Source organism: Psittacula echo (genome assembly GCF_963264785.1).
Source record: "Psittacula echo genome assembly, chromosome: 10".
Lineage (NCBI taxonomy): Eukaryota > Metazoa > Chordata > Aves > Psittaciformes > Psittacidae > Psittacula > Psittacula echo.
In genome coordinates this window covers 2,157,504-2,181,294 of record NC_137741.1, presented here as the reverse complement: position 1 = coordinate 2,181,294, position 23,791 = coordinate 2,157,504, and the positions used below count along the sequence as shown (strand labels likewise).

Here is a 23,791-nt window from a genome sequence, read left to right as displayed (position 1 = left end):
CCTGACCCCAGGATAAACCAGCTCATGGGAAAGGTGCTGCTCAGGAGCCTTTTATACCAGATGGAGACACCTGGGGGGTGCAGGAAGGCCCCCACCCAGCAAGGAGCAGCTCAGGACAATGGGACCCAGCTGGGATCATCCCTCCCTCTTAGGGCATGGAGGGTGATTTCCTTGGACCTGCACCTGGGAATTGCCCTGGAGCAGTTTGTTCCAGGTCCTTTTGTCTTGCCTGTTTGGGGTGACATCAGCCACTGCCACCTCCACGGCCAACTGGCCACAAGCCCTCTTCTTGTTGTGTGAGATGGAACCAGTTTTGGCCACCAGCACGGCAAGGGCTCTGTCAGGCTTCTACAAGCGTTTCTGCCCACATCATCAGCATTAGCAATTCCCCAACCCCCAGTTCCTGGAGCTTCATTGAGGTGACACATTCCGAAATGGAGAGGAGTTGAACTGCAGGATCCACCTGGGCTCTGGGAGCTGGCAATCTGTCCATGCTGGATTTCATGCCTGTCTGCCCTGGGTAATTGTGTATCAAGTAATGAAGGCATCATAACCAATGTATTTGCATAGAAAGCAGAGGTACAAAAGCCGATAGTCCCATAATAGTAGCTGATAAGTGAACGGCAGGCATAATCAAGAGATTAATTGGCCCTCGTGTGTTAATTATGCTAATTGGCACAGCTGCTCATGTGTACAGCATGGTGACTAATGGCTCCACAGCCCCATGTGAGCTGGATGAAGAGGCTGGGGTCACCCGAAGCTGCTTGCTGCAGTGGCAGAGCCTGGCGAGGAGGGTCCCTCTGACATGGGGGTGATGCCCCGTGCACAGTGGTGTGGCTGGACAAGCCAGGAGGGTGTTTTTAAGCCTGAGTGGTTGCATTCATGGTGTGTTTGTAAAGGTGCGTTACAAGGGTGCCCATAGAAGTGGGGTTTATTGGCTGAAGCATCTTCCCCCTGGCCCACTAGGATCTGTGGGGTGGGATTGGGAAGGGGTGACCTGCATCCTTCTCTTGTAGGGGAGACTGCGGCGAAGAGCTGGGTGAGAAAAGCTCCCACTGAGACCATGGGAGTGCATCCAAATTCCTGGTGGGATCTCCTTCCTTGCTGGCATACGCATTAGGCATTGGCTGTTTTCTCCCTGAAGCATGAATAATGCCACACCACCCTTCTCTGGCGTGATCTCCGTGTCCCGGCCTTGTCCCTGATAAATTTATGAATGATGAATAAATGATACAACAAGAAAAACCTCTCTGGCAGCTCAAGCCCTCTTTATTAATTCAGCAAGCAGCTTTTCTCCAGCCCCAGCTCATCCCTGTGCTAGGTTGATGTCTTTTATGCCTCAAGCTGGGTTTGTTCAGGGGGTCTCCTGCAGCCAAAGGCATCCAGGAGACTGGGAGGTGATGCTCGTGCTGCCCACAGCCCCATCACCCAGCCTGGCAGCAGGACATGGCACTGGGTGTCCAGGGCTTGATTCGCCCAACCTCCTGCAAACCATGTTTGCAGACAAAAACATGTTTTGCAAACTCTGTTGATGGGGACCCAGGTCCACACGGATGGGTGCCTGCACCCGCTTGCTTGTGTTCCAAAGGGAGAGGTGCAGCTCCTCCAGACACCCCAGGAACCACGCTCAGCCCGAGCCCTGGGTCTCACACTGTCAAGCCCCCAAGTTTCCCTGCTCTGAAGTGGGATTCTCACACCCTGCAATAGTTCCAGCCAAAGGCTGGCAGGTCCGAACACCAGGAGTGGGGTGGTGAGAAATGAAGTCAGGCATCTGGGATGAAACTGGGGTGAGAGATTCACTGGCATTAAAAGCCTGAATCTATTGGGTGAGGAGCAGCTTTTATTCTTGTTTGGGTACAAAAGAGATCAACAAGCAGCAAACCCCCCCCCATCCACCTCCTCCTGGCACCTGCGCTGCAGTGAGGACTGCATCCATCACAGCGAGCTGTATTTAACAGCATTGAAGGAATTGCCCTTCCTGGCTGCTAAGTCCTCTGCAGACTTCCTTCAGGAATGAAGGACATTGGGGACCTCGTCCTTTTTGCTGTCCTTCCCTGGGCCACCGGGAGCTCAGGGTCTTCATTGAGCCCCTGCTAGATGGGGAAGGCTGCTTGTGCCCCATCCATGCTCTTTGGAAAGCCTTCGTTGAGCAGGACGAGCCCCACGGTGGATTCCTTTGCTTCGTGCTGCAGGAAGCAATATCGCATCCTCCCTTTGGGATGGCTCTGTTATGAATTCTTCATTTTTCTACACGATTTCACCCCCTGAGATAAGTCATTTCTCTGCCAGGCCTGGAGAAGAACTGCACCGTCAGTGCCTTTCCTCTCATCCAAAGGATCTATTTACCAGGGTGCTTTTCCACTGGAGTGTTAAATACTGTGTTTATAGGGGAACTGAACCCTCCGCTGGCACTGTTTAAACAACATCTCCTTACCTGAGACACCGCATGCTTCTCTAAGGCCCATTAAGCAACACCAACCTCTCTTCAGCGGTCCCTGAGAAAACGATGCTGTCACCGAGCCTGCAGCGCACCGGCTCGGATCCCACTTCCCAGCACATTGCCGGGGCGATGTGGTGTCACCCATCATGAGTAATGACGGTAAAACAACACTGAAATGCCACCTGACCATAAAGCGACATTGAAACGTCCCCCTAGTTCCCTTGCTCCCATGCCAGGCATCCCAAGGAGAAACGAACCCCACTTGGCTAACGCAGGAGAAGGGGAATTGCTCATTAATTCTCCTGGCTGGAGACAACTCCTGCATGCCAGGTAGTGCTTTTTCAAGCAACATCACTGTTCCGCTTCCAATCTCTCTCCAACGACTTCTGAGTCACTGCAATAAATACTCCCTGCGCTTGCTTTCTGCTTCAGAGCCCTTCTAACTGCTGATGGATAAATTGCTGGAGGTACCCGGGATAAATCAAGCAGGGCAGACAAATCTGTAATTAAAACGTCTCTCAACCCCTCAGTTAACTCTGCCTTAGAGGAACCGGATGCATTGCAGCTGCTGGGAATAACCTGCTTGGAATTGGGCTCTGAAAAAGGGGTCCTGGGAGGTGAAACTGATGATTCCACACACGGCTCCCTTGGGAATACTGTGGCGCTGCTTCATTCTCCATCAAAAGGATTGGGGTAGCAGGATTGACAGCACAAGTGGGGAGCTTCTCAAGACCTTTTGTTGGCTGAAATGGAGCTTTTGAGTGCATCAGCGCTTTGCATTGGTTCATGGAAAGCAAATTGCTGGCATGGAGCTGGGTGGTTTCTCCATCCCAGTGGTCGCACTGGGAGGAAACAACAAATCCCGGATGTTTAGACCAATCTGGGGGAAGGGAATGCTGCTTCCCAGGAAAAGCCACCAGCAGAGGTAGAAAGTGATGCTTAAAATCCCTTTCCCCCAGGCTCACAGCCCTGACCTCGGGGTTTTGCTCCTTGCTTTCAACAGCAGAGTGCAGGAAGATGCAGGCCAGGGGCAGCTTTCCCTGCAAAAGTCAGATATCACATTTAGAGCATCCTTAAATCAGAACGGAGCAGAGCCAGGCTGCTCTGAGCTGAAGCTAGGTCTGGGCTGGCAATTTAGGGGCTATGAATTGGCTATTTGGGGGCAGCGTAGGAGCTGGATCCTGCTCATCCTGATGGAAGGCACATCACCCTGTGGAAATAACCCTGGGTTTTCAGAGCATCCCTTGGGGACACAGGCCCATCTGTGAACTGGGTCAGGAGGAGAGGACAACAGGGACAGGCAGCAACCCTGCCTCAGCACCGCAGGGGCATCATCCACCCCACCCCATGCCCATAAGGTGCCCAGGGGAAGGCAGCCACCAGGCTCAGCATCTCCATCCTCCCCTCTCTCTGGAATGAGGTCACTGGAAGAAGCAGGAATCAGTTTACTCTTGATGGGGAGGATGAAGCTGCATCCATCGGCGCTGGGGACAGCCTGGCCCAGCACGGTCTGCAATCAGCTGCCAAACGGGGTTGTGTGGCTGGGCTTTTACCCATGGAGGGTGTGTGATGAACGCGCAGCCTCGCCTGCTCCCGAGAGGGATGAGAGCAAACACGAGCGAGCTGAGCTCCTCGCAGCTCCCAGGGCTGGGTCTTTCACGCTCTGCATCCCTGTTAAATCCCACTTCCACGCCTGCCAGGTTTGCCGTTATCCAGGAGCAGGTGGAGCAGGATGTTGGGGCTGTTGGGAATGGGAAAACCCCCGCATTGTGGCTGACCAGCCTTGTCCCTGCCTGGCTCTCATGCACAGCACCCATAGACCAGCGTGTTGGATTGAGACCTTGACCAAGAGGCCAGATAGTTTCCTCTCCCCCCCAAAAAAAAGACCCACCATCTGGCCAGCTCCAAAAGCAGGATGGCACCTGGGGACAAGGGGACAACTGAGCTCCTCCTGGGGTGCTTCACTCAGCATGGCTTCACTAAGGGGAAATCCTCAGCATGGCTTAACTAAGGGGAAATCCTGCCTGACCAATTTGGTGGCCTTCTATGATGGGGCTACGAAACTGATGGACAGGGGCAGAGCAGTTGACGTCATCTACCTGGACAAAGTGTTCGACACTGTCCCACACGACATCCTTGTCTCTACATTGGAGAGACATCAATTTGATGGGTGGACCACTCAGTGGATAAAGAACTGGCTGGATGGCCGCATGCACAGAGTTGTGGTCAATGGCTCGATGTCCGGCTGGAGACCGGTAACGAGTGGTGTCCCTCAGGGATCGGTGTTGGGACCGATCTTGTTCAACATCTTTGTCGGTGACATGGACAGTGGGATTGAGTGCGCCCTCAGCAAGTTTGCTGATGACACCAAGCTGTGTGGTTCGGTTGATACGCCGGAGGGAAGGGATGCCATCCAGAGGGACCTCGACACGCTTGTGAGGTGGGCTGATGCCAACCTGATGAAGTTTAACCATGCCAAGTGCAAGGTCCTACACCTGGGTCGGAGCAATCCCAGGCACAGCTACAGGTTGGGCAGAGAAGAGATTCAGAGCAGCCCTGCAGAGAAGGACTTGGGGGTGTTGGTCGATGTAAAAATGAACATGAGCCGGCTGCAGTGTGCGCTCGCAGCCCAGAAAGCAACCGTATCCTGGGCTGCATCAAGAGGAGCGTGACCAGCAGGTCAAAGGAGGTGATCCTGCCCCTCTGCTCTGCTCTTGTGAGACCTCACTTGGAGCATTGTGTGCAGTTCTGGTGTCCTCAACATAAAAAGGACATGGAACTGTTGGAACAAGTCCAGAGGAGGCCACGAGGATGATCAGGGGACTGGAGCACCTCCTGTATGAAGATAGGCTGAGAAAGTTGGGGCTGTTGAGCCTGGAGAAGAGAAGGCTGCGTGGAGACCTCAGAGCAGCTTCCAGTATCTGAAGGGGGCCTACAAGGATGCTGGGGATGGACTCTTCATCAGGGACTGTAGTGACAGGACAAGGGGTAACGGGTTCAAACTGAAACAGGGGAAGTTTAGATTGGATCTAAGGAAGAAATTCTTTACTGAGAGGGTGGTGAGGCACTGGAATGGGTTGCCCAGGGAGGTTGTGAATGCTCCATCCTTGGCGGTGTTCAAGGCCAGGTTGGATGAGGCCTTGGGTGCCATGGTTTAGTGTGAGGTGTCCCTGCCCATGGCAGGGGGATTGGAACTGGATGATCTTAAGGTCCTTTCCAACCCTAACTATTCTATGATTCTATGCCAAAGCACAGCGCATCCTCCCAGGGACAGCAGTGAGTGGCTCAGCCCCAAGCAGAAGCTCAGCTTGGGCTGGCTCATCAGCCTGAGCCACCTAAGCAGTACTTCCCCTAAGCTGCCACAGCTTCAATGGTGATTTTCTTCCTCGCCACCCTCAAGATCTCCCTTCCCTGCATGGCCCAGACCCAAAGAAATGCCCCAAAACCTTCCAGCTGGAGGAGACATCCCCAATGATGCTGGCACCATCTCAGCACCTTTAAAGATATCCTGGATGCGGGGACAACTCATCCCACCACACAGCAAGGAGCTACGGATGGTTGATGATTTTACCCCCAGCCCAATGCCTCAATGCTAATAATATTAATGATGCTCCTGAGCACTGGGTTAAAAATCACACCAGCTCTGAATCCAGGCTGTAGCTCACAACTCTAAATGAACCTACCATCATCCCTTCCCTAAGCAGAGCTTGACACCAGCAGATTTCCCCTTGTCTTGCTTTTAGAAACAGTTCTTCTATAGAACACGATGCAGGCAGGCAGCAATCCAGCGCTGGAGTGGTTTTCTCCCTGCGCTGAGTGATGGATGAGGGCAGCGCAAGGGCTGTGGTGGCAGCAGGGGACCAAGGGATAGGGCTGAAAGAGGGACATAAGGGTTTGGGTTGGAAGGGACCTTGAAGTTCACCCAGCTCCAACCCCTGCCACGGGCAGGGACACCTTCCACTGGAGCAGCTTGCTCCAAGCCCCTGTGTCCAACCTGGCCTTGAACACTGCCAGGGATGGGGCAGCCACAGCTTCTCTGGGCACCCTGTGCCAGCGCCTCAGCACCCTCACAGGGAAGAGCTTCTGCCTAAGAGCTCATCTCAGTCTCCCCTCTGGCAGGTTCAAGCCATTCCCCTTGGCCTGTCCCTACAGGCCCTTGTCCAAAGCCCAAGGCCGAAGCTGCATCCCAGAGACCACAATGAGCCTGGAAATCATTGTCCAAACCAACCCCCACGATTTATTTGTCAAGGCACAAAATTCCCCTTCAGATCCTGGATTTTAAATAAAACCAAAACCCAGCACAAGAGTCCTCGAGGGACTTCACCCCCAGAGCGGGACCAGGGCCGTGCCACCTCGGTCGCCCTGGCAGCCTGGATGCCCCAGGTACCCAGCAGCAGTGGGAGGACCCCCCAGACACGTACTGGGGCAATGACCCCCAATCCCATGCTCAGCCCCATGCACCAGCTGGGTTTGTCCTCACCAGTGCTTTAGCCCCCAAAGCAGCAGCTTTGTCACCATGGGGAGGCCAGGGGGGCTTCACCTGGCCAGCAGGTCCCCCCCCCCCAACCCTGCCTTTTGTCACCTGGGATAATTCAAGGCAGGAGATAACTGCCCCAAGGGCGCTTTGCATTTAAGGCAGAAATGAAAGTCCAGTGGGAATCACAGTGGTGCAAGGGGACAAAAGAGTCATCCCCACATATCCCCAGAGTGGTACCTCCATCGGGGACAAGAGCACCAGCTCTGTCCCCCTGTGCCTGGGAGTCCTGCAGGTCCCATCCATCTTCCCGGAGCCTCCAGGGCTCCACGTGTTGCTCACTGAGACCATCACCACTCTCAAGGCCTCTGGGCTTAGAAAGGGCAGCAAAGTTTGCCCTGGAAGGCACTTGGAAGGTGGCTGGCTCAGCTGTGGCCACGCAGGAGCAGGAACAGACGGTGATGGGGGGGGAATGATCGATCCTGGTTGCTCTTAGCCCCACGTGGGGACAGACAGGGAAGAGCCTCCACCCCCCATCATCCCTGGGAAGGATGTGCTGATCTTTGGGGCTCACTGGGGATAAAGAGATTCAACCACTCCCCAGCCCCAGCGCATCCCAAAGACAAGGCTGGGGACAGAGGAGGGTGACGGGGCTCAGGATGAGGGGTGGCAGCAGGTCCGTGCCCTTCCCAGGGGACCTGGAGCTCATCCCCACTGCGGCTGGTGCAGGGCACAGGGCGCTGCTTGGGGGTGTCCCAGCTCCTGTCAGTCGATTTCTTGCTCATTATCTGGGGAGAAAAAGGAAAGACTGAATGAAAACGTGCAAAGACATTAACAAAGAGTCATTCCCAGGCCCCGGTGAATGAGCTCATCTGGCTGATAACAGCTCTCGGCTGTCCTGGCTCTGGAAAACTGGGATCCCCACTCCCAGGGCTGATGTCAGCCCCAGGTAAATAAGCCTAGGCACATGTAGGTGTGTTTTTATCCCTCCATCCATCCTCCTGGATAGACACCCCCCCCCCTCCAGCTGGCAAACCCTGGGAGATGTTATTATCCAAGCTTTATTGCTCTTGTAAAAGTGGTTGAGGTGCAAGCAGAAGTCTTTGACATGGGGCTAAGGAAACAGGGTCCACTGTGGAGGGACAGCCAAGGGGCTGGGAAGCTGAGCATGGTCTGTAGAGGCTTGAGAGGGAGATAAGGGCAGGGAGGAGGAAAAAAAGGAGGAAAAGCGGAGTCGGCTGATGCTCCACTAAAGGTGAGAAGGGGAAGGGAGAAAAGGCCTTTATTAACTTACTGGTGGGGAGGCAGTAATGGCATTAGAGGAAAAACAGGGCTGTTAATAAGAGGAAGGAGGGTTAAATGAGCAGAGAACAGCAGCAGCAGAGGCCAAGCTCTGCCTTTAATAGGAAAGGGAATGAATTAGAAGATTGAGATCTTGGAATGAGGATGAGTTGGGGAGGAGCAGGGCTGACCAAGCACGGAACGCACTGGAGCGCATCGCAGGGCTGGGGTGCACGATGGGCTGCTGGCAGCACCGAGCCAGGATGTTGGGAAAAGGTCCTCAAAGGTAAAACCAGGAGCTGGGGCTCCACTTTGCATGAATTTCCAGCAGGAATTCAGCATCAGGCTCCTGCTGAGGAATTCCACATGGGGAGGGATGCAGCTCATGCAAAGTGAGGACCAGCTCCATCCGTTCTTCTCCTCTTGGCAACACTCAGAGACAGACCCAGATTCCTCACAATGACCCAGGCTGGTGGCAGGAGGCTTCTCCTGCCCCCTGCCCCAGTGTCCAAGAAAAGGAAGGATAAGAGAAGAAACACCATGTCAAAGCCGTCAGCTGCATCACTCCATCACTGGTGAGAGACACGAGTGGTGGCCAGAGCAAGTGCAGCCCTAACTGAAATGGAAATGGGTGATGGGAAATAACTGATCTAAGAAAATCTGATTGAGAATTGGGGGAAAAAAGTGAAATAAATATGAACAAATTGAGAACACCCCCCTCAAACCCCCGTGATGGATGATGGAGACGCAATAGATGCTTTCCACTGAGATCGTCTCCAGTGCTCTTAGGAAGAAACCTTCATCACGAGCCAGCTCATGGTCCTACACTGTTGCCGTTGCCTGGCAAATGCACTCACCCTCTTTGCTCTCTGTGCTCTTCAGCGGCTGCAAAGCTGCAAAAAGCAGAACAGCGCTTGGTCAGTCAAGGAGGAAACAACCGAGGGCCCTGTTTTGGGGAACCCACCCCAATAATTGCCAATTTCCATTGCAAACCAACCCCTGGTCCCTGAATCTCACAGGCAGGAAGGAGCCGCCATCCCAAGCAGGCTCCTGCACCAGCACATAAAGGCAATCATTGGGCACATAATTCACCTGTTTGACGACAGCAGAGCAGCATGAGTGCTCTTCTCTTTAGAGATAGGGCGGCTTATCAGGGAGCTGCCAGCCTGAGGGGGTGCATTGGGGAGTGGGCGAGGATGGGGGGCTGAGCACAGATGGAGAATGTAAAGCACCTTGGGGTGGCACAAGCACATGTATATAATAAGCATCATGCACCCACCTGTCTTGGGTTCTCCCCCCTCCTCATCCTGCTCCTCCGTCCCTGCAAAAGAACAAGCCAGAGAGTGTGAAGCTCCACCCCAGCTCCCTGGACCAGCTCTGGTGGGTGCCCCTTGTATCGCTGCCATCCCCAGTGCTCAGAGCCACCCATGATCTCCCCATATCCCAAGGTCTGCTCAGGACCGGGTGCTGCTGAGCCACTGGTGATGCTCAGCGAGGAGGTGAGTGGTACCCACCTGCACCCGGCACCCCATGGTGGGGATTCCTGCAGCACAAGGCTGTGTTGGGGTGGCCCATCCCCTACAAGCAAAGCCTGAAAAGCCACAGCTCCGGGTAATGCAGCGCAGCCGCTCGCCTCCCTATTTATAGCACAGCCACCATCTGGAGCAGTGCTTGGCAAGGGGCTTAGCAGGGAGATCACGGATCCCCCAGCGCCTCTGGGACACCCCATCAGTACTGAGGGATGAGCATCCCCTTCACACCCACCAGCTGCCACCCTCTCTGAGAGCCCAGGAGCTTTGCACCCCATGGGTAAGACCTGCCACTGTGCCAGAAAGCACAGCAAAAATCACTGCTCCTGCCTCCCATGGCTGCCAGCCCCACAGGCAGGGGCCCTGCCTGGATTCTGGCTGACCAAAAGTGACAGCAAAAGGTTATTGCTATGGGCATGCAGCCATCAGCGCAACACATCACGAGCTGGGAGCTGTGTCTTGATGGTAAAGAGCTGAGGTCAGCTGGCCTGGGACCACAGCTGAGCATCACAGCACTGCAAATCCCCTGGCCAAGGCGAAAACACTCTGTTAGAGGGGGGGAAAAATATATCTATATTATTTTATATATATATATATATATCTCCTGCAGACCAATCCCAGGATAAAATCCTCTTGGTCCCCACTGCTGGGGGCACCGCACAGCCAGGCATCAGGGTGATACGGGCAGAAGACAGAGACAGGAGGAGTGAGATAGGAACCCCCGGGGAGGAAGGCTGCAGGTCCCAGCCCTGCAGCATGCAGCTGGCAGGGAAAGGCTCTGGCAAAGCAAACGCCTTGGGAGGCAGCAAGAGAAAACAAATGGGAACACCAGGAAAGCTGCTTCTGCAGCCATTTCAGAGCATGGCAGCCTTTAAGGCAATAAAACCTCCCTCTTTTGTGCAAACACTTCCCCATAATAATAAAAAAACCACAAAAAAACCCAAGCCACCAAACAGGAGGATGCAGAAAACAAGAGCGTGGAGCATCTCTCTCATGCTGTTTCAGTGTCAAAGCACTTGGCGTTTCCATGGTGGCAAGTGCTAAAAGCACCTTCTGAGAAGAGATGCTCCACGCGCACCCAGTTGTGGGTACCAGACGTGCAGAGGATGCTCAGAGTAGGGAGGTGAAAGGGGGAGAAGGAAAAGTAGGGAGCACTTTCACTGTGGGTGGAGGGTGGGGGGGAGGAAAACCAAGCGTATGTTTGAAAGAGCTGCCTGGAGCACTGCACGCAGCCAGCACAGGTACAGATCTGCTGGTGCCCACCGACCCCAGCAGCTCTGAGCATCTCTCCATCCGCTAACAGATGCCAACACCAAGGCAAACCCACGCTGGTTAAAGTTTGTCCCGGCTCCCCCCATCCATCGCCCTCTGCAAACCCCATCCCTTTTCTGGGGGGAAACCACCACATTACCTGCGTTTTCCTCCTCTTCCTCACAGCTCTGGCGGATCTTCTTCTGGCACACGTAGGCCAGGACGATGAGCAGCACCACGACACAAACGGCAAGTCCCACTGTCACCCAGAGAGCCACGGCAGGGAAGGCGAGGTGCTGGCCTTGCAGGGGAAGGAAAGGGAAATGCCACCACAGTGAGCAGTGCTGCCCAACAGGGGGGGTGCGTGCCCAGGGGATATCCCCATGGAAGGAGTTGGTGGCATAAGAGGTGGTTTTGGAAGTAAAACCATTGGTGCTTCTGATTAAGGCCTCCCGCAGCAGGTCTGGATGAGCAGAAACAGCAGTTGAGGCACTCCTTAAAATACCTCATTAACTTTTAAGTCTAATGAATTCAAGAGGCAGGCTGAGCTTTCACTTGCTAGGAAGCTCCAAAGAAGCACTAGATGATGCAGCACCTGCTCCCTTTCCCCTCTCATCTCAGCCCAGGAAGGATGGAGACACCTTCCCCAGCATCTGTGACAGCCTGGCAGGGACCACCAGGACTTGGGGCTATCTTCTGGAGCACCAAAATTCCCTTTTTTCCCTATAACAGTGCTCCTTCAAAGGAAGTCTTGTCACAAACCTTGCCCCTCCACAGATGTCACCCCAAGGCTGACCATTTGCTCATGAGGCCATACAAAAGCCACCCCCTGTCCCCAACCAGCAGCGTCCACACAGGTTTCCCTGCAAGAGTTTGGTGCATCCAGTCAAAACATCCATGCTCCACCAGGGACCCACCTTCCCAACCCAGTGCTGTACTGAGGGTAATGAAACAGTAATTAATGCTGAGGAGCACACAAGGTTCTAAAGAGCTCCAGGAGGGCAGAACTAGAATGGACCAGATGCTCAATGAACTTCTCCAGCCTGTATTTTTGAGGTAGGATTGCTGCAGCTGGGATGGAGAACTCCAAACCCCAGAGCATCCTTAGCACCGCTAAGGAGAAGACAAGCACCGTGCCCTGGGCTGGCTTAAACTGGGATGGGCAACTAGCAAAGTGAGAGACTAAGAACTAAGGATGCTGGTTCTAGCTGGGACGCTGGTGTGGGGTGACAGGGAGGACAGCACAGCCTCAAGTCACCCTTGCAAGTCCATGGGGAGAGAGGTCGAGCAGAGATATGGGGTAGCAACCCCAATAGGGATCCCAGTGCCACCACAGTCACCTTCTTCAGGCAGTGCCCATCACTTCCCTTCCCCAGTTTGGGCCCCACAGGCTCACCTGTGATGGTGACAGAAGCTTGGGTCTCCTGCTGCAGCACCGGGTTTCGCACCACACAGGAGTAGGTGCTGCTGGGCTCCACCAGCACCTGGAGCACGCTGTGCACGTCAAAGAGACCTTCTTCATTGGCCACCTGGGACGTGGTGATGTTTTCTGTGATGTTGCTGCCCTGGCCGTCCTGCCAGAGGACGTTGGCCTCGGGGTAGCCGCGGGAAGCGTGGCAAGTCACCGCTGCCAGATCTCCTGGCTTCAAGTGCTTGTTAGGCTCCAGGTTCATATGGGGCTTGGAGTAGGGAGCTGGAAGGAAGAGGACAGCCAGAATGAGCAAAGGATCTGGATGACAAGCAACCCAATGAGGTTGGGTAAGATCCAGGAGAGACTCTTCCAGCTGGTAGGACCAACCAGATGAAGCCTTCCCAGCTTTGGTTCATGGCCATGTTTCTATAAGAGCCTCTCCATCACTGCAGGGAAGAGACTGCGGCCCTCACCAGCAATATTTTGGGGAGATCATAGAATCATAGACTGGTTTGGGTTAGAAAGGACCTTAAGATCATCCAGTTCCAACCCCCTGCCACGGGCAGGGACACCTCACACTGGAGCATGTCCAACCTGGCCTTGAACACTGCCAGGGATAGGGCAGCCACAGCTTCTCTGGGCACCCTGTGCCAGCACCTCAGCACCCACACAGGGTGCCCAGGTTCTGCTTTATATCCAACCTGAACTCCCCCTGTTTCAGTTTGAACCCAGCACCCCTTGTCCTATCGCTACAGTCCCTGATGAAGAGTCCCTCTCCAGCATCAATGCAGCTGGTTGATCTCTAACAGAGACCTGACTTCATGGGGAAACCATGGCAAGGTGGAGAGAAAAAGAGACTCCAGAGAGGAACAAAGCATGATGGAGAAGCCTTCCTTTTGGGCAGACATGTAGGGACACCCCAACTCTCCATCCCTCACCTGCCACCTGCAATGTCACAGCCGCGCTGTTGTGGTCCTGGACCCGGACAAAGCAGGTGAAGCTGCCCTCATCCGAGATCTCCACACGCCGGAGCAGCAGCGAGACGTTGCCCTGGGCCAGCTGGTCATAGAACAGGGCTGTACGGTTGGCGTAGCCCCCACCCTGGTCTTCCAGCTGGTCCCGACCACCAGAGAAGCTGTGGACCAAGCGCTTGGTGTCTGTCAGCTGCCAGATGAGGCTCAGGTCGTTGAGGCTGAAGTTGGCCTCGGGAGAGAAGGAGCAGCGCAGGGTGGTGTCTCGGCCGAAAAGAGCCACCACGGGCTCATCCGGGACCTGGATCTCAATGGCACCTGCAGGAGGGTGGGAAGGGCAAAAGCACGTGGTGGTGAGGCCCGGCAGAAGCACCTCCTTAACTCTCCATCTCAGTAACATCAAAGGAAATCAAGGGATGCCCATGGAAGGGACCTATGGGTAGGTGGCATCTCAGCTGTGACCATGGGCACCCCAACCTGCACCCCACCAGGACGAGCACTCGGGTTTCTTCCCATGGGTAGAGGACATATTGGGGTGACAGTGGTGGGGACACAGCCCCGTGTCCCCAGGACGAGCCAGCAGCTCCAGGCAGCACCATGGCCAGGCTGGAAAGCGCTAGATGGCACCAGTGCTCCAGCACAATGCCAACGGCGTGCCACAGCATGATGCTAACCTCATCCCAGTGCCACAGCACAATGCCAGTCCTTTCCCACTGCCATGGCACAATGCCAGCCTCATTCCAGTGCCACCTCAGGATGCCAACAACCACACTGCCAAGCCATGGTGGGACACCAACCCTGCCATTGTATCAGGGAGCAATGTCAACCATGCCAGGGCTGGTGGACCCTCCACACTGGGGTGCCCATTGGCAGCAAGCAGCAACATCCTCCGTAGCAGACCCAGGGCACTTCATTCACCAGAAAAAAGCTCCCCTCAGACCAAGGATTTGCTTTATGTTCCAACCTCAAAACCATTGCAGAACACAACAAAGGTGTTACCTACGGCAAATACCTCTCTGGAGACAACGGCAGCAATGAGCCATTCCATTTTAAGCAGGTGGGAAGGATGAGGAGCTGTGGGAAGGAGCCAGGTTGGAGGAGACCTGACAGGGGCCACAGCCAGGCAGGAGAAGAGTGCTCAGGCAGCGTGCCTGGCTCTAGACTCGAGAGCATCATGTCTCCCTCCAGCTAATAATCAGTGCCAGTGGGTTTTAGGTCTACTACCCAGCCTGGCCAGAATCACTGCCGAGCGTTCCAAAAGGATCCAGTCCCAGCATCCCTCCCAGGTTGAGGTGATGCAGCCTGGGAGACCAGGAGATGCAGTGCACGGGGACAGACCCAGGAGAGGCAGAAACCTTCAGGATTTCCTCCTCCCATGGCTCTGCTGTTCAGCTGTGCCATGCAGGAGGTGGTGTCCCTGCTCTGAGGGTGGCCCATGCGCACCTGAAGCCATCACACCCACTGTAAGACCACAAAACCAGGAGAAACACCTCGTGGGTGCTGCCACCAGGAACCACGGGTCAAAGGCAGCTCTGTCAGGATGAACGTGGCACGAAGGACACCTCCTTCAGGGTGCTGACATGCAGACCCCACCAACCCCTAACCCCCCCAGCCCCACTCACCTGCCAGGCCGAGCACCAGTGCTCTCAGGGCAAGCAGCGGGCAGAGCATCCTTGGCTCAAGCAACCACTGGGGGAGGAAGCAGAAGCGAGCGCAGCCCTGGGTGTCCTCACGAGGTGTCCTTTCTCTCATTACAGGTACCCCGAGCTAAGGAAAAACAGAAGGAAACAATGGGATGGTGCCAGGGACAAAGAGAAGGGAGAAGACCGGCATCAGGCAGCAGATCCCATGCCAGCGGCACCCAGAGCACCCACCCCGTTGTAAAAGGCAGGAGGGGATTTGCCTCCAGCCTGGAACCAGCCAAGTCCCAGGGTTTAGGAAGCTGACGGACCTGGAGGCAGCTCTTGTGCTGGAGGCGTTGGCCGGTGCCCTGGGGAAGCCACGTGAGCCTCTTCCCCTCCTCGCTGCTTCTCCTCCCCTTTTGTTTCTCTCTTTCCAAGCCCAGCGCTGGGCTGTTACATCCCTGTCCTCCAAGAGGAAGCAACTCGCTCCCGATGTCCAAAATCACTAAAAGCTAAACATAAAGAGGTCTGCAGATTCCTGGCTCTGCCAACAGTGAGAAGGCTGCGAGGTTCATCCCTACTCATGACATGGAAGTCCCTGGCATGAGGCTGCCCTGAGAAAAGGGATATAAAAGCAGAGCATCTCGGAGCTGGATGTGAGGAGAGGCAAGGGCAAGCCGCCCGGCACCGCTGGCTACCGTGGCTCACTTCCCGAGCATCCCTCCCTGACGTGCCTGGAGCTCGCCAGGCCCCTCGTGACCGGCATTCCTCCCTCATAGCAGGAGCTGCAGCCAGCATCACCACTGCCATGTCCCATCCCATCCCATCCCAGACCCCCTCTGCCTTTAGCACCGACAAGTTTTGACACAATAGCTCTACTTGCAATAAATCAATGTCCAGGGGTGCAGAGGGAACTTCAGCCACTGGCTCCTTAATCCTTAAAACCCCTTTAAGTGTGGGAACAGCAGCCCTGAAGCTCTGCTCAGCTCAGTCCCATGGGGGAAAGTGAAGCACAGGGCAAGACGGAGGCATGGGGGGGAACTCAGGCACATGGGGGAAACTGAGGCACAGCTCTGCTCCAGCATCCCCTCTCCTTCCCTCCCGAGCACGAGGTTCTGGTGGGGAAAACAAATTCTCCAGCTTTTTTTCCCAAACCATATCCCTGAATCTCACCTTTTCCCAAGGGGATGAGCCCAGAGCCAGCCCCAGGCAGGCAGGAAGAGAGGGACATGCAGTGGGAGAGGGTGACAGGGCACTGCTCAGCTGCCCATTGAGGGAAACTTGAGTCACCTCCTCCCGCTCACCCTCGGAGCTCTTTCCTTTTCCTGGGGATGCTCAAATCAATTCCATTTTACAGGTTCCGTGACCTATGAGTCCTGCCAGACCATGCCAGAGGAGTCACAGGAAGGGGACACCGGTGTCCCCAACCCTCCTTCTTTCAATGGGTCTCCTGCCTTTCCGTGACTCGGTTTCCCCATCCCTGCGGGACGGGCTCTGCCCCAGACCTGAGCTTCTGTCACAAGTTGGCATCTAACGAACCTCACAAACATGTTCCCATGGAAAACCAGGATGGCTGAACCCCTGGAAGAATGAAACCCTCTGCTGCAGCAGGACCACACGTCACCCTGTTAAATATTAACTATCGTGCTGCCAAAACGCTGCTCTTTTATAACACCCGAATTATCAGCTGCCAAATTCTTCCCTGAGACGGTGGAAGTGTAAGGAGCACATCTGCCGGTGTAGGCAGAAGTCCGGGTCCAGCCCAGCTTTTGCGGGAGACCCCCAGTTTGCTCCTCTCCTAGCCAGGGTTTGTGCCAGCAAAGAGCCCGGCTCTGCTCTAGACTATTTTTAGTCCCAGCTTAACTTCTGTGTGACAAGGAGAAGCTCCCCGCTTGCAACGCAGGACCCGGTGGGGCTGGGGGGCGCGGTAAATAAGAGGGGGGTGCGAACCCCAGACCCAAGGCAGTGATTTGGGGTGCAGTGCGTGGCGATGGAAAGGAAGGGTTATCCCGTCGGGACGCAAAAAGGGGAACCGTCACTTCCTCCGGAGCCGGGGTCTGTCTCACGCGTGGGAGCGGGTTTTACGTTAATCGTGGCATTCTTAACCGGATGGGTCTATAGGGATGTCGCCTCCCCTGCACCCCCACGGGCCTCGGCGACGGGACCCGGTGGGGACACCGCCTGCCCCCCCAACCCCCCGAGGCTCCTCGAGCCCCCGCAAGGCTTCGCAAGGGCGGGGGGAGCTCCATTCATTCCGCCCTCCGGGAACAACGGCCGCGTTCCCAGCCCCGGCCCGCCGGAGGGGGAGCGGGAGCAGCGGCCGCTCCTCCGGCAGGGCCCTGCCCTGCGGGCCCCGCTCCCGGCTGGGACCCACCGGGACCGCCCCCCCCCCGCCACGGCTCCGGTCCCCGCCACGTCCCCAGCGCTGCCGGCCCCCCCTCCCGGCCCTCGGGCACTTACCGGGAAGGCGGCGGGGGACGGGCGGGAGAGCGCGCGCCGCCGCGGGCGGGCCGGTCGCGGGGCGGTGGCTCCGGCTCTGATTGGCTGAGACCGCTTCCTGCCGCGGTCCCGCCGGCCGAGGAGGAGGGGCCGGGGCGCGGAGGGGGAGTGGGGTGCAAGGAGCATTGGGGTGCGCAGGGATGGGTGCACCGAGACGGGCATTGGGGTGCGCAGGGAGGGGTGCACCGAGACGGGCATTGGGGTGCACAGGGATAGGTGCACTGAGATGGGCATTGGGGTGCGCAGGGATGGGTGCACCGAGACGGGCATTGGGGTGCGCAGGGATGGGTGCACCGAGACGGGCATTGGGGTGCGCAGGGATGGGTGCACCGAGACGGGCATTGGGGTGCGCAGGGAGGGGTGCACCGAGATAGGGAATGGGGCGCGCAGGGATGGGTGCACCGAGATAGGGAATGGGGTGCACAGGGATGGGTGCACTGAGACGGGCATTGGGGTGCGCAGGGATGGGTGCACCGAGATGGGCATTGGGGTGCACAGGGATAGGTGCACCGAGATGGGCATTGAGGTGCACAGGGAGGGGTGCACCGAGACGGGCATTGGGGTGCGCAGGGATGGGTGCACCGAGACGGGCATTGGGGTGCGCAGGGATGGGTGCAGCGAGATGGGCATTGGGGTGCACAGGGATGGGTGCACCGAGATGGGCATTGAGGTGCACAGGGAGGGGTGCACCGAGATGGGCATTGGGGTGCGCAGGGATGGGTGCAGCGAGATGGGCATTGGGGTGCACAGGGATGGGTGCACCGAGATGAGCATTGGGGTGCACAGGGATGGGTGCACCGAGATGGCATTGGGCATTGGGGTGCATTGAGATAGCGAATGGGGTGCACAGGGATAGGTGCATCGAGATGAGCATTGGGGTGCACCGAGATGGTCATTGGGGTGTGCAGGGATGGGTGCACTGAGATGGGCATTAGGGTGCACAGGGAGGGGTGCACAGAGATGGGCATTGGGTGTGCAGAGATGGGTGCACCGAGATGGGCATTGGGGTGCACAGGGATGGAGGACCAAAGCACACAGAGCCAAGAGATTTGGGTTCCACACAGCCAGAGCATTGGGGTGCACAAAGCTCAGGAACTGGGGTGCAAAGCCCTCCCATCAAATCCAGGAGATGCAGACATGGAGACCTAAGGGACTGGGATGCACCCAGCCAAGGGGATTGGAGTGCAGGGAACCTCAAAACAGGGGGACTAAGGCCCTCAAATGTGGGCCTAGGGTGCATAGGGGCCTCTAGGCAAGGCAGGAGAGTGAGCATCCCCTCCGGGATGAACAAAAGGCAGCTGGAGTTTCCAGCTGCAGTGATCAGACACAGGCCACTTCCCAGGGAAAAACCTGGCTAATGATTTACCTACACAGAGGCAGCTGCAATCCCACACCATGCTCAGCAGAAAGTGCTGCTAGAGGGTAGAGGGGGACCCCAAATAGTTGGGAACTGCGGTGCTAGAAGGGGACACCCCGAGGTGCTTCCGCACACAGCATCTCCCTTATACAGCCTCAGGCAGGCACTAGCACCACTCCCAACATAGAGGAGGGATGTAGCCAAAGCAGGGGAGGAAAGGAAGAGGAAGAAGAGCAGGGAGCTGGGCTCTTCCTTAGGGTGATTTTTCAGCAGCACACACACACACACACACACCCCCCAGATGTTTCCCCAAAGGAAGCAGCTTCTTGGTTTTAAGCTGATTTTCTTAGAGGGTTCCTCAACACCAGCAGCTCTTGTGTTCCCAAAGGCTCCACCAGCTTCAGTCCATGCCCCAGAGCCAGGTGCCCATGTGGGAGGTTTGGATCCTGTTGCTCCGGAGCAAAGGAAGCTCCTCACCCTTTTGATTACAGAGGGGAGCAGGAACAGCCAGACCTGGAGAGCTTAAAATTAAAAGGCAAATAAGAATAACCTGAAATGTGCTATATTTAAAATCATTTGAGTTTTTCCCCTCACACTTCCAGGCAAGACACAGTTTCTCAGTGACAAAGCACACCTTGATCCAGGCACTCTGGGTGATGGCAGCAAGAACGAGAAAGGATGAAGCCAATGTACCTCAAAAGCCTTGCAACTAAACTGGAAACCCTGGGCTCCATTTGAGATGTGCCCTGCAGATCAAGTGGCTTTCTCTTTCTGTGCTCAGCCTGGATGTGTAGACAGCCAATGGAGAAGATCCAGCCATCAGCCCCTCAATGCTGCAGCAGGGAGACAGGGGTGGGTTGCAGTGACCTTCTGCATGAGATGGTTCCCTCTCCCACAGGCAATAGAGGCCCCTGAACTTGTCCTGCAACCCAAAAATGCAGGTGGAACCCAAGGATTTTGCAAAGACACCCCCCAAAGACACAGACTTGCCCAGGGCAAGGTTTCACACCATCACAGCTCCATCACATTGTCCCTTCTCCCAACAGTTTACATGATTAAAGCAGCATCACAGCTTTGATACCTTAACTGCGAGCGCAAATCTGCTCCTGTTAGTCTTTGAAGATCCAAAGTGAGCATCGGAGCACCAGGAGCTTTCTTACTGTTAAATAAGAAGAAATTAAGCAGCTTGGAAACAAAGGCAGGTTTTTCAACATCAAAACTAGCTAAAAATTCAAATCCATGCTGTTTGCAAGCCTGCTCATGATTAACAATGAAAGGGCTTCCAGGGAGGGATTTAACCAGTAGATGTTCTCCATTGCGGATGATTATTTTGGACTAATTTTCCTTCCTCAAACCCTTCAGTACACAAGGTATGTGCATAAAAATGTGCATAATAATGACAAAAAAATACAGAGAGGCAAAGGAAAGAACTGCAATTTGCAAGTTTAATTTCACATTCAGACAGGATTTGATCAAGGGGAGGAAGAATAACCAGAAAGAATGGATGGAGGTGCTGGTGCAAATCCAGAGCTTCCCAACAAGGTGTCTATAGCATGTGGGCTCTGTGCATCCCAAGAGAAGCTTGCATGGCTGTTTCTGCTCCCCATCACAAGCATGGAAATACTACACAGCACCAGCACTTTCCAGCTGCCAAGGATGTAGGAATCAAATCTGCAATGCCCAGGAGGATCTCCTGTTTCCTTCCAGCACAGGACATGTGGCACACATCATCTTCATGATCAATTCAGTACAAGGCAGGAAGGTAAATCTCACCTTGGCTACATACACATTTCCATCCCCCAAAACTACCAGGATCATCCATTTTGGAGCACTTTGGAAGCGGACACCAGCCAGCTCCATGTAGTGGTAACTGTGTTACACCTATGGGTGAGTGGCTGGAGCTCCTTCCCTGCAGGATCCTTGGGCATATGGAAAACAGCTCCTGCTCCTCCCGCTGCAGACTCAAAAACATCACAGTGGCAACAAGCAAAGGATCTGGAGAAGCAGGAAAGGGGTTTTGAGGTTGCTTTGAACCAAGAGGCAGAGCAGTGAGCCAGTCCCAAGAGAAAACAATCCCAACACTAACCTGGGAGCCTCCCGAGCCGTTTTTCATGAGGCTGCATCCGGATAACCTCAATCCTGCTCACTCAGGAGGAACAGAGCTGGAACACTTTGGATGTGGCCATCCCGAGGCACAGGGTCAGGGCTGGGGATGGTGAATCACTCACCACCACCCGAGCACAGATGGTTTAGGCCTGTGTGTGTGGAGCAGGAGGCTGCTTTGGAGAGAGTCAGCATTTCTGTGGTACACAAGGATCATTCATAAGCAGAGAGCCCAGCAATGGACTCCAGATGCAGAACCACCCCAGGGGAAGCTAGCAAGGAATGGAATGAACCCGATTCTGCACCACGTACACACCAACCCTTCCTCCCCTCCTTCCCAAGCACAGACACAACAAGACCCCACCACCAGGAGACACTCAAAACAGGCTTGGAGCCTTCATCTGTCCTTCATTCCAGCTACAGCAAAAGGTTCCCTCTAAATTCAGAAAGGGCTCTATCTGTCCTAAATGACAATAGCTAAAAGTGCTACAGGTTCCCAGTGCTGGTGCTCCCACAACTGCAGATGAACCACTCTTGCTGACTTGTGCTGGGATCAGAACCCCAAATTCACCCTGGGGAGTGGAGCACAGCTCAGGAGAGCTCCTTGGTGGGACAGGTCAGTCCCCAGAGCAGAGCTGGGGCACATGAAGGGTTTTTTACCTACATCTGGGCCCTAGGGATGTCTGTCTGCCATTGACACCCCAAAAACACACCTCCCCCCGCTTCCCCACTTCACACAGGGCCTCTCAGGAGCAGGAAGATGAAGCTGCTCTGTGTGCAGATGGTTTCTGCAGCCCGCTTTGGAGCAGCCGCTGCAGGATGAAAAAGCTCCTCTTTGTTCCAGCTGCATTGCCTCTGAGGCACACAGGGAGGAAGAGCAAGCTGGTAGGCAGAGCTGTGCACCAGGCCCTTGGAGAGCATCTCCCCTCCCCCAGACATGGAAAATGAGCCTTTTTTCCTCCCCTTTTGTTTCCACATCCTTCCCAGGCATCCTCCAGTCCTTCCACCCAGCCTTGCTGCCATAAGCAACTACAGCATGAAGCACCTCTGCTGCAGCCACCACTGCTTCCAGCAACCCCACTATGCTGGGACTCATCAGCATCCAACAACCAGCAAGGGCAGTATGAAGGAAAACACCTTCCCCCCCACATCCTGCCAGTCTAAGAAACATAAGAACTGCTCCCCCAAAGGCATCACCCCTCTGTGCTCATCTCCAGGTATTGCCAGAGCCTTCATCTGTTCCTACAGCATCGTCTGCTGTCCCATAGCCACGTCATAGCAGCACAGTCAGGGCCTGCTCCCCCTCATCATCCTCCTCCAGCCAAGCTGTGGTGCTGGCCTGGCCAGGAGCAGGCAGGAGCAACGCACATGGGAAGCCTGAGGTGAGAAATGCCCTGAGTCCAGCACTGATGGCTTTGCAAAAGGCATCTCCCTGTCCTGCAGTGACTGGACACCGCAGCTCTGGTCCTGCCATGGGTCCTCTTTATAGTGAGGCAGAGGTGAGAAGCTGCAGAGCCCACCCTAACATGGGATGAAGACTCCATAACACTGGCAGCTCCCTCCCAAAAAGGAGGAATTTCACAGTTGGGATGTCTCAGAGGTTGCACCCATGCGACCTATCCAGACTGATGCACATTCGCCCCTCTTTACCTGATGGATACTCCCATTAAAACCCCCGCTTTAATTGCTTCCTGATGATGCAGCTCTCCAAACACTACCATGTGGCCTTCTCCTACCTGCTTGCCAGCATGTGTCCCTGTACCCATCATCACAGTGCTGTGGGCTGCATCTCCTGACCACACCAGACAGATTGCCAGCTCACAGAGGAGCAGGCAGGAGCACAGGGCTTTCTGGTTCACTTACAAAGCATGTATTGCATTCTCACCTCCCAGGAAATTAATTCAGTTCAGAGCAGGCTATCTGTAAATATTAGTAAGGTATTTTCTTATCAGGGACAAGTCACAAAGCTTTTCTTTTCCCCAGTAACACCTCTGTAAGATTGCTTTCACCAGGACTCTCACCAATTCATGATTAAAAAAAATGAAGTTTTATCTCTAAGGCCTTTCCTTAAGGTGCTTTCTTCAAAAATACCCTCAACAATCCAGACTGCAACAACAAGCAACCTCCACGTAGAGAGCACAGCAGCAACAGCACAGCCAACCTCAAGTGCACAAGCAAGGGAAATGAAGCAGAATAAATACCCGCACGGTGCCAAAGTGGAACCACAGCACAGCAGGATGGGGTCACCACGTCCCAAAGAAGGCAGTGACACCACAACCCAGCCGTGCGGAACTTCAGAAGATCTCCGACCAGTGAAGAACAAACCATGCCTGGTCCCTTAGGTACTCAACCTACTCACACACAAGATAAGGGGTACATGCTGTGTGCACACGAGCACCAGGTTTGCCTATAAGCTGCACAGACTCTTAATGGTGACTCAACACTTCTATTTACCATCATAAGGTATGCGAAGTTGGACTGACCTGATAGCAGAGTGCAACTGAGCTAATGCAAAGCTTTAGGCTGCTCCCCCCAAAATAGAACCTTAATCATCCCTGGGGCTGACTTGATGTAAGCAGCAGGGAGCCAGAGACTGCATTACATCCTAATGCACTTTGGACCTCAGCTCCTGTGTGGGAGATGCCCAGCAGAGACCATGCAGGGCCTGGCAGAGACACAGACAGCAGGTCTCACTTGGCAGCCTCCACCCCCTGGTTGCTGCTCACCATCTGCTGTGAGAGCTCCCAAGGCAGAGCCTGCTGTCAGCTGCGGGCAGACACATAGCCCAGACTCTCCTGCACAGCATCCCAACCCCTCCACAGCACAGCAGCACCCCTGAAGTAAAGGGACCAT

General features: G+C 55.1%; 1 protein-coding gene across 1 annotated transcript; it reads right to left on the bottom strand.

The window, feature by feature from the left end:
• Positions 1–7,679: 7,679 nt before the first annotated feature.
• Positions 7,680–15,028, bottom strand: CD276 (CD276 molecule; the record flags this gene model as incomplete). The annotated part of the gene is made up of 7 exons (XM_080626423.1): positions 7,680–7,702; positions 9,053–9,088; positions 9,475–9,516; positions 11,136–11,276; positions 12,372–12,668; positions 13,325–13,675; positions 14,980–15,028. The coding sequence occupies 7 exons, from the start codon at positions 15,026–15,028 to the stop codon at positions 7,680–7,682; spliced, it is 939 nt and encodes a 312-aa protein (XP_080482549.1).
• Between the last annotated feature and the right edge of the window lie 8,763 nt (positions 15,029–23,791).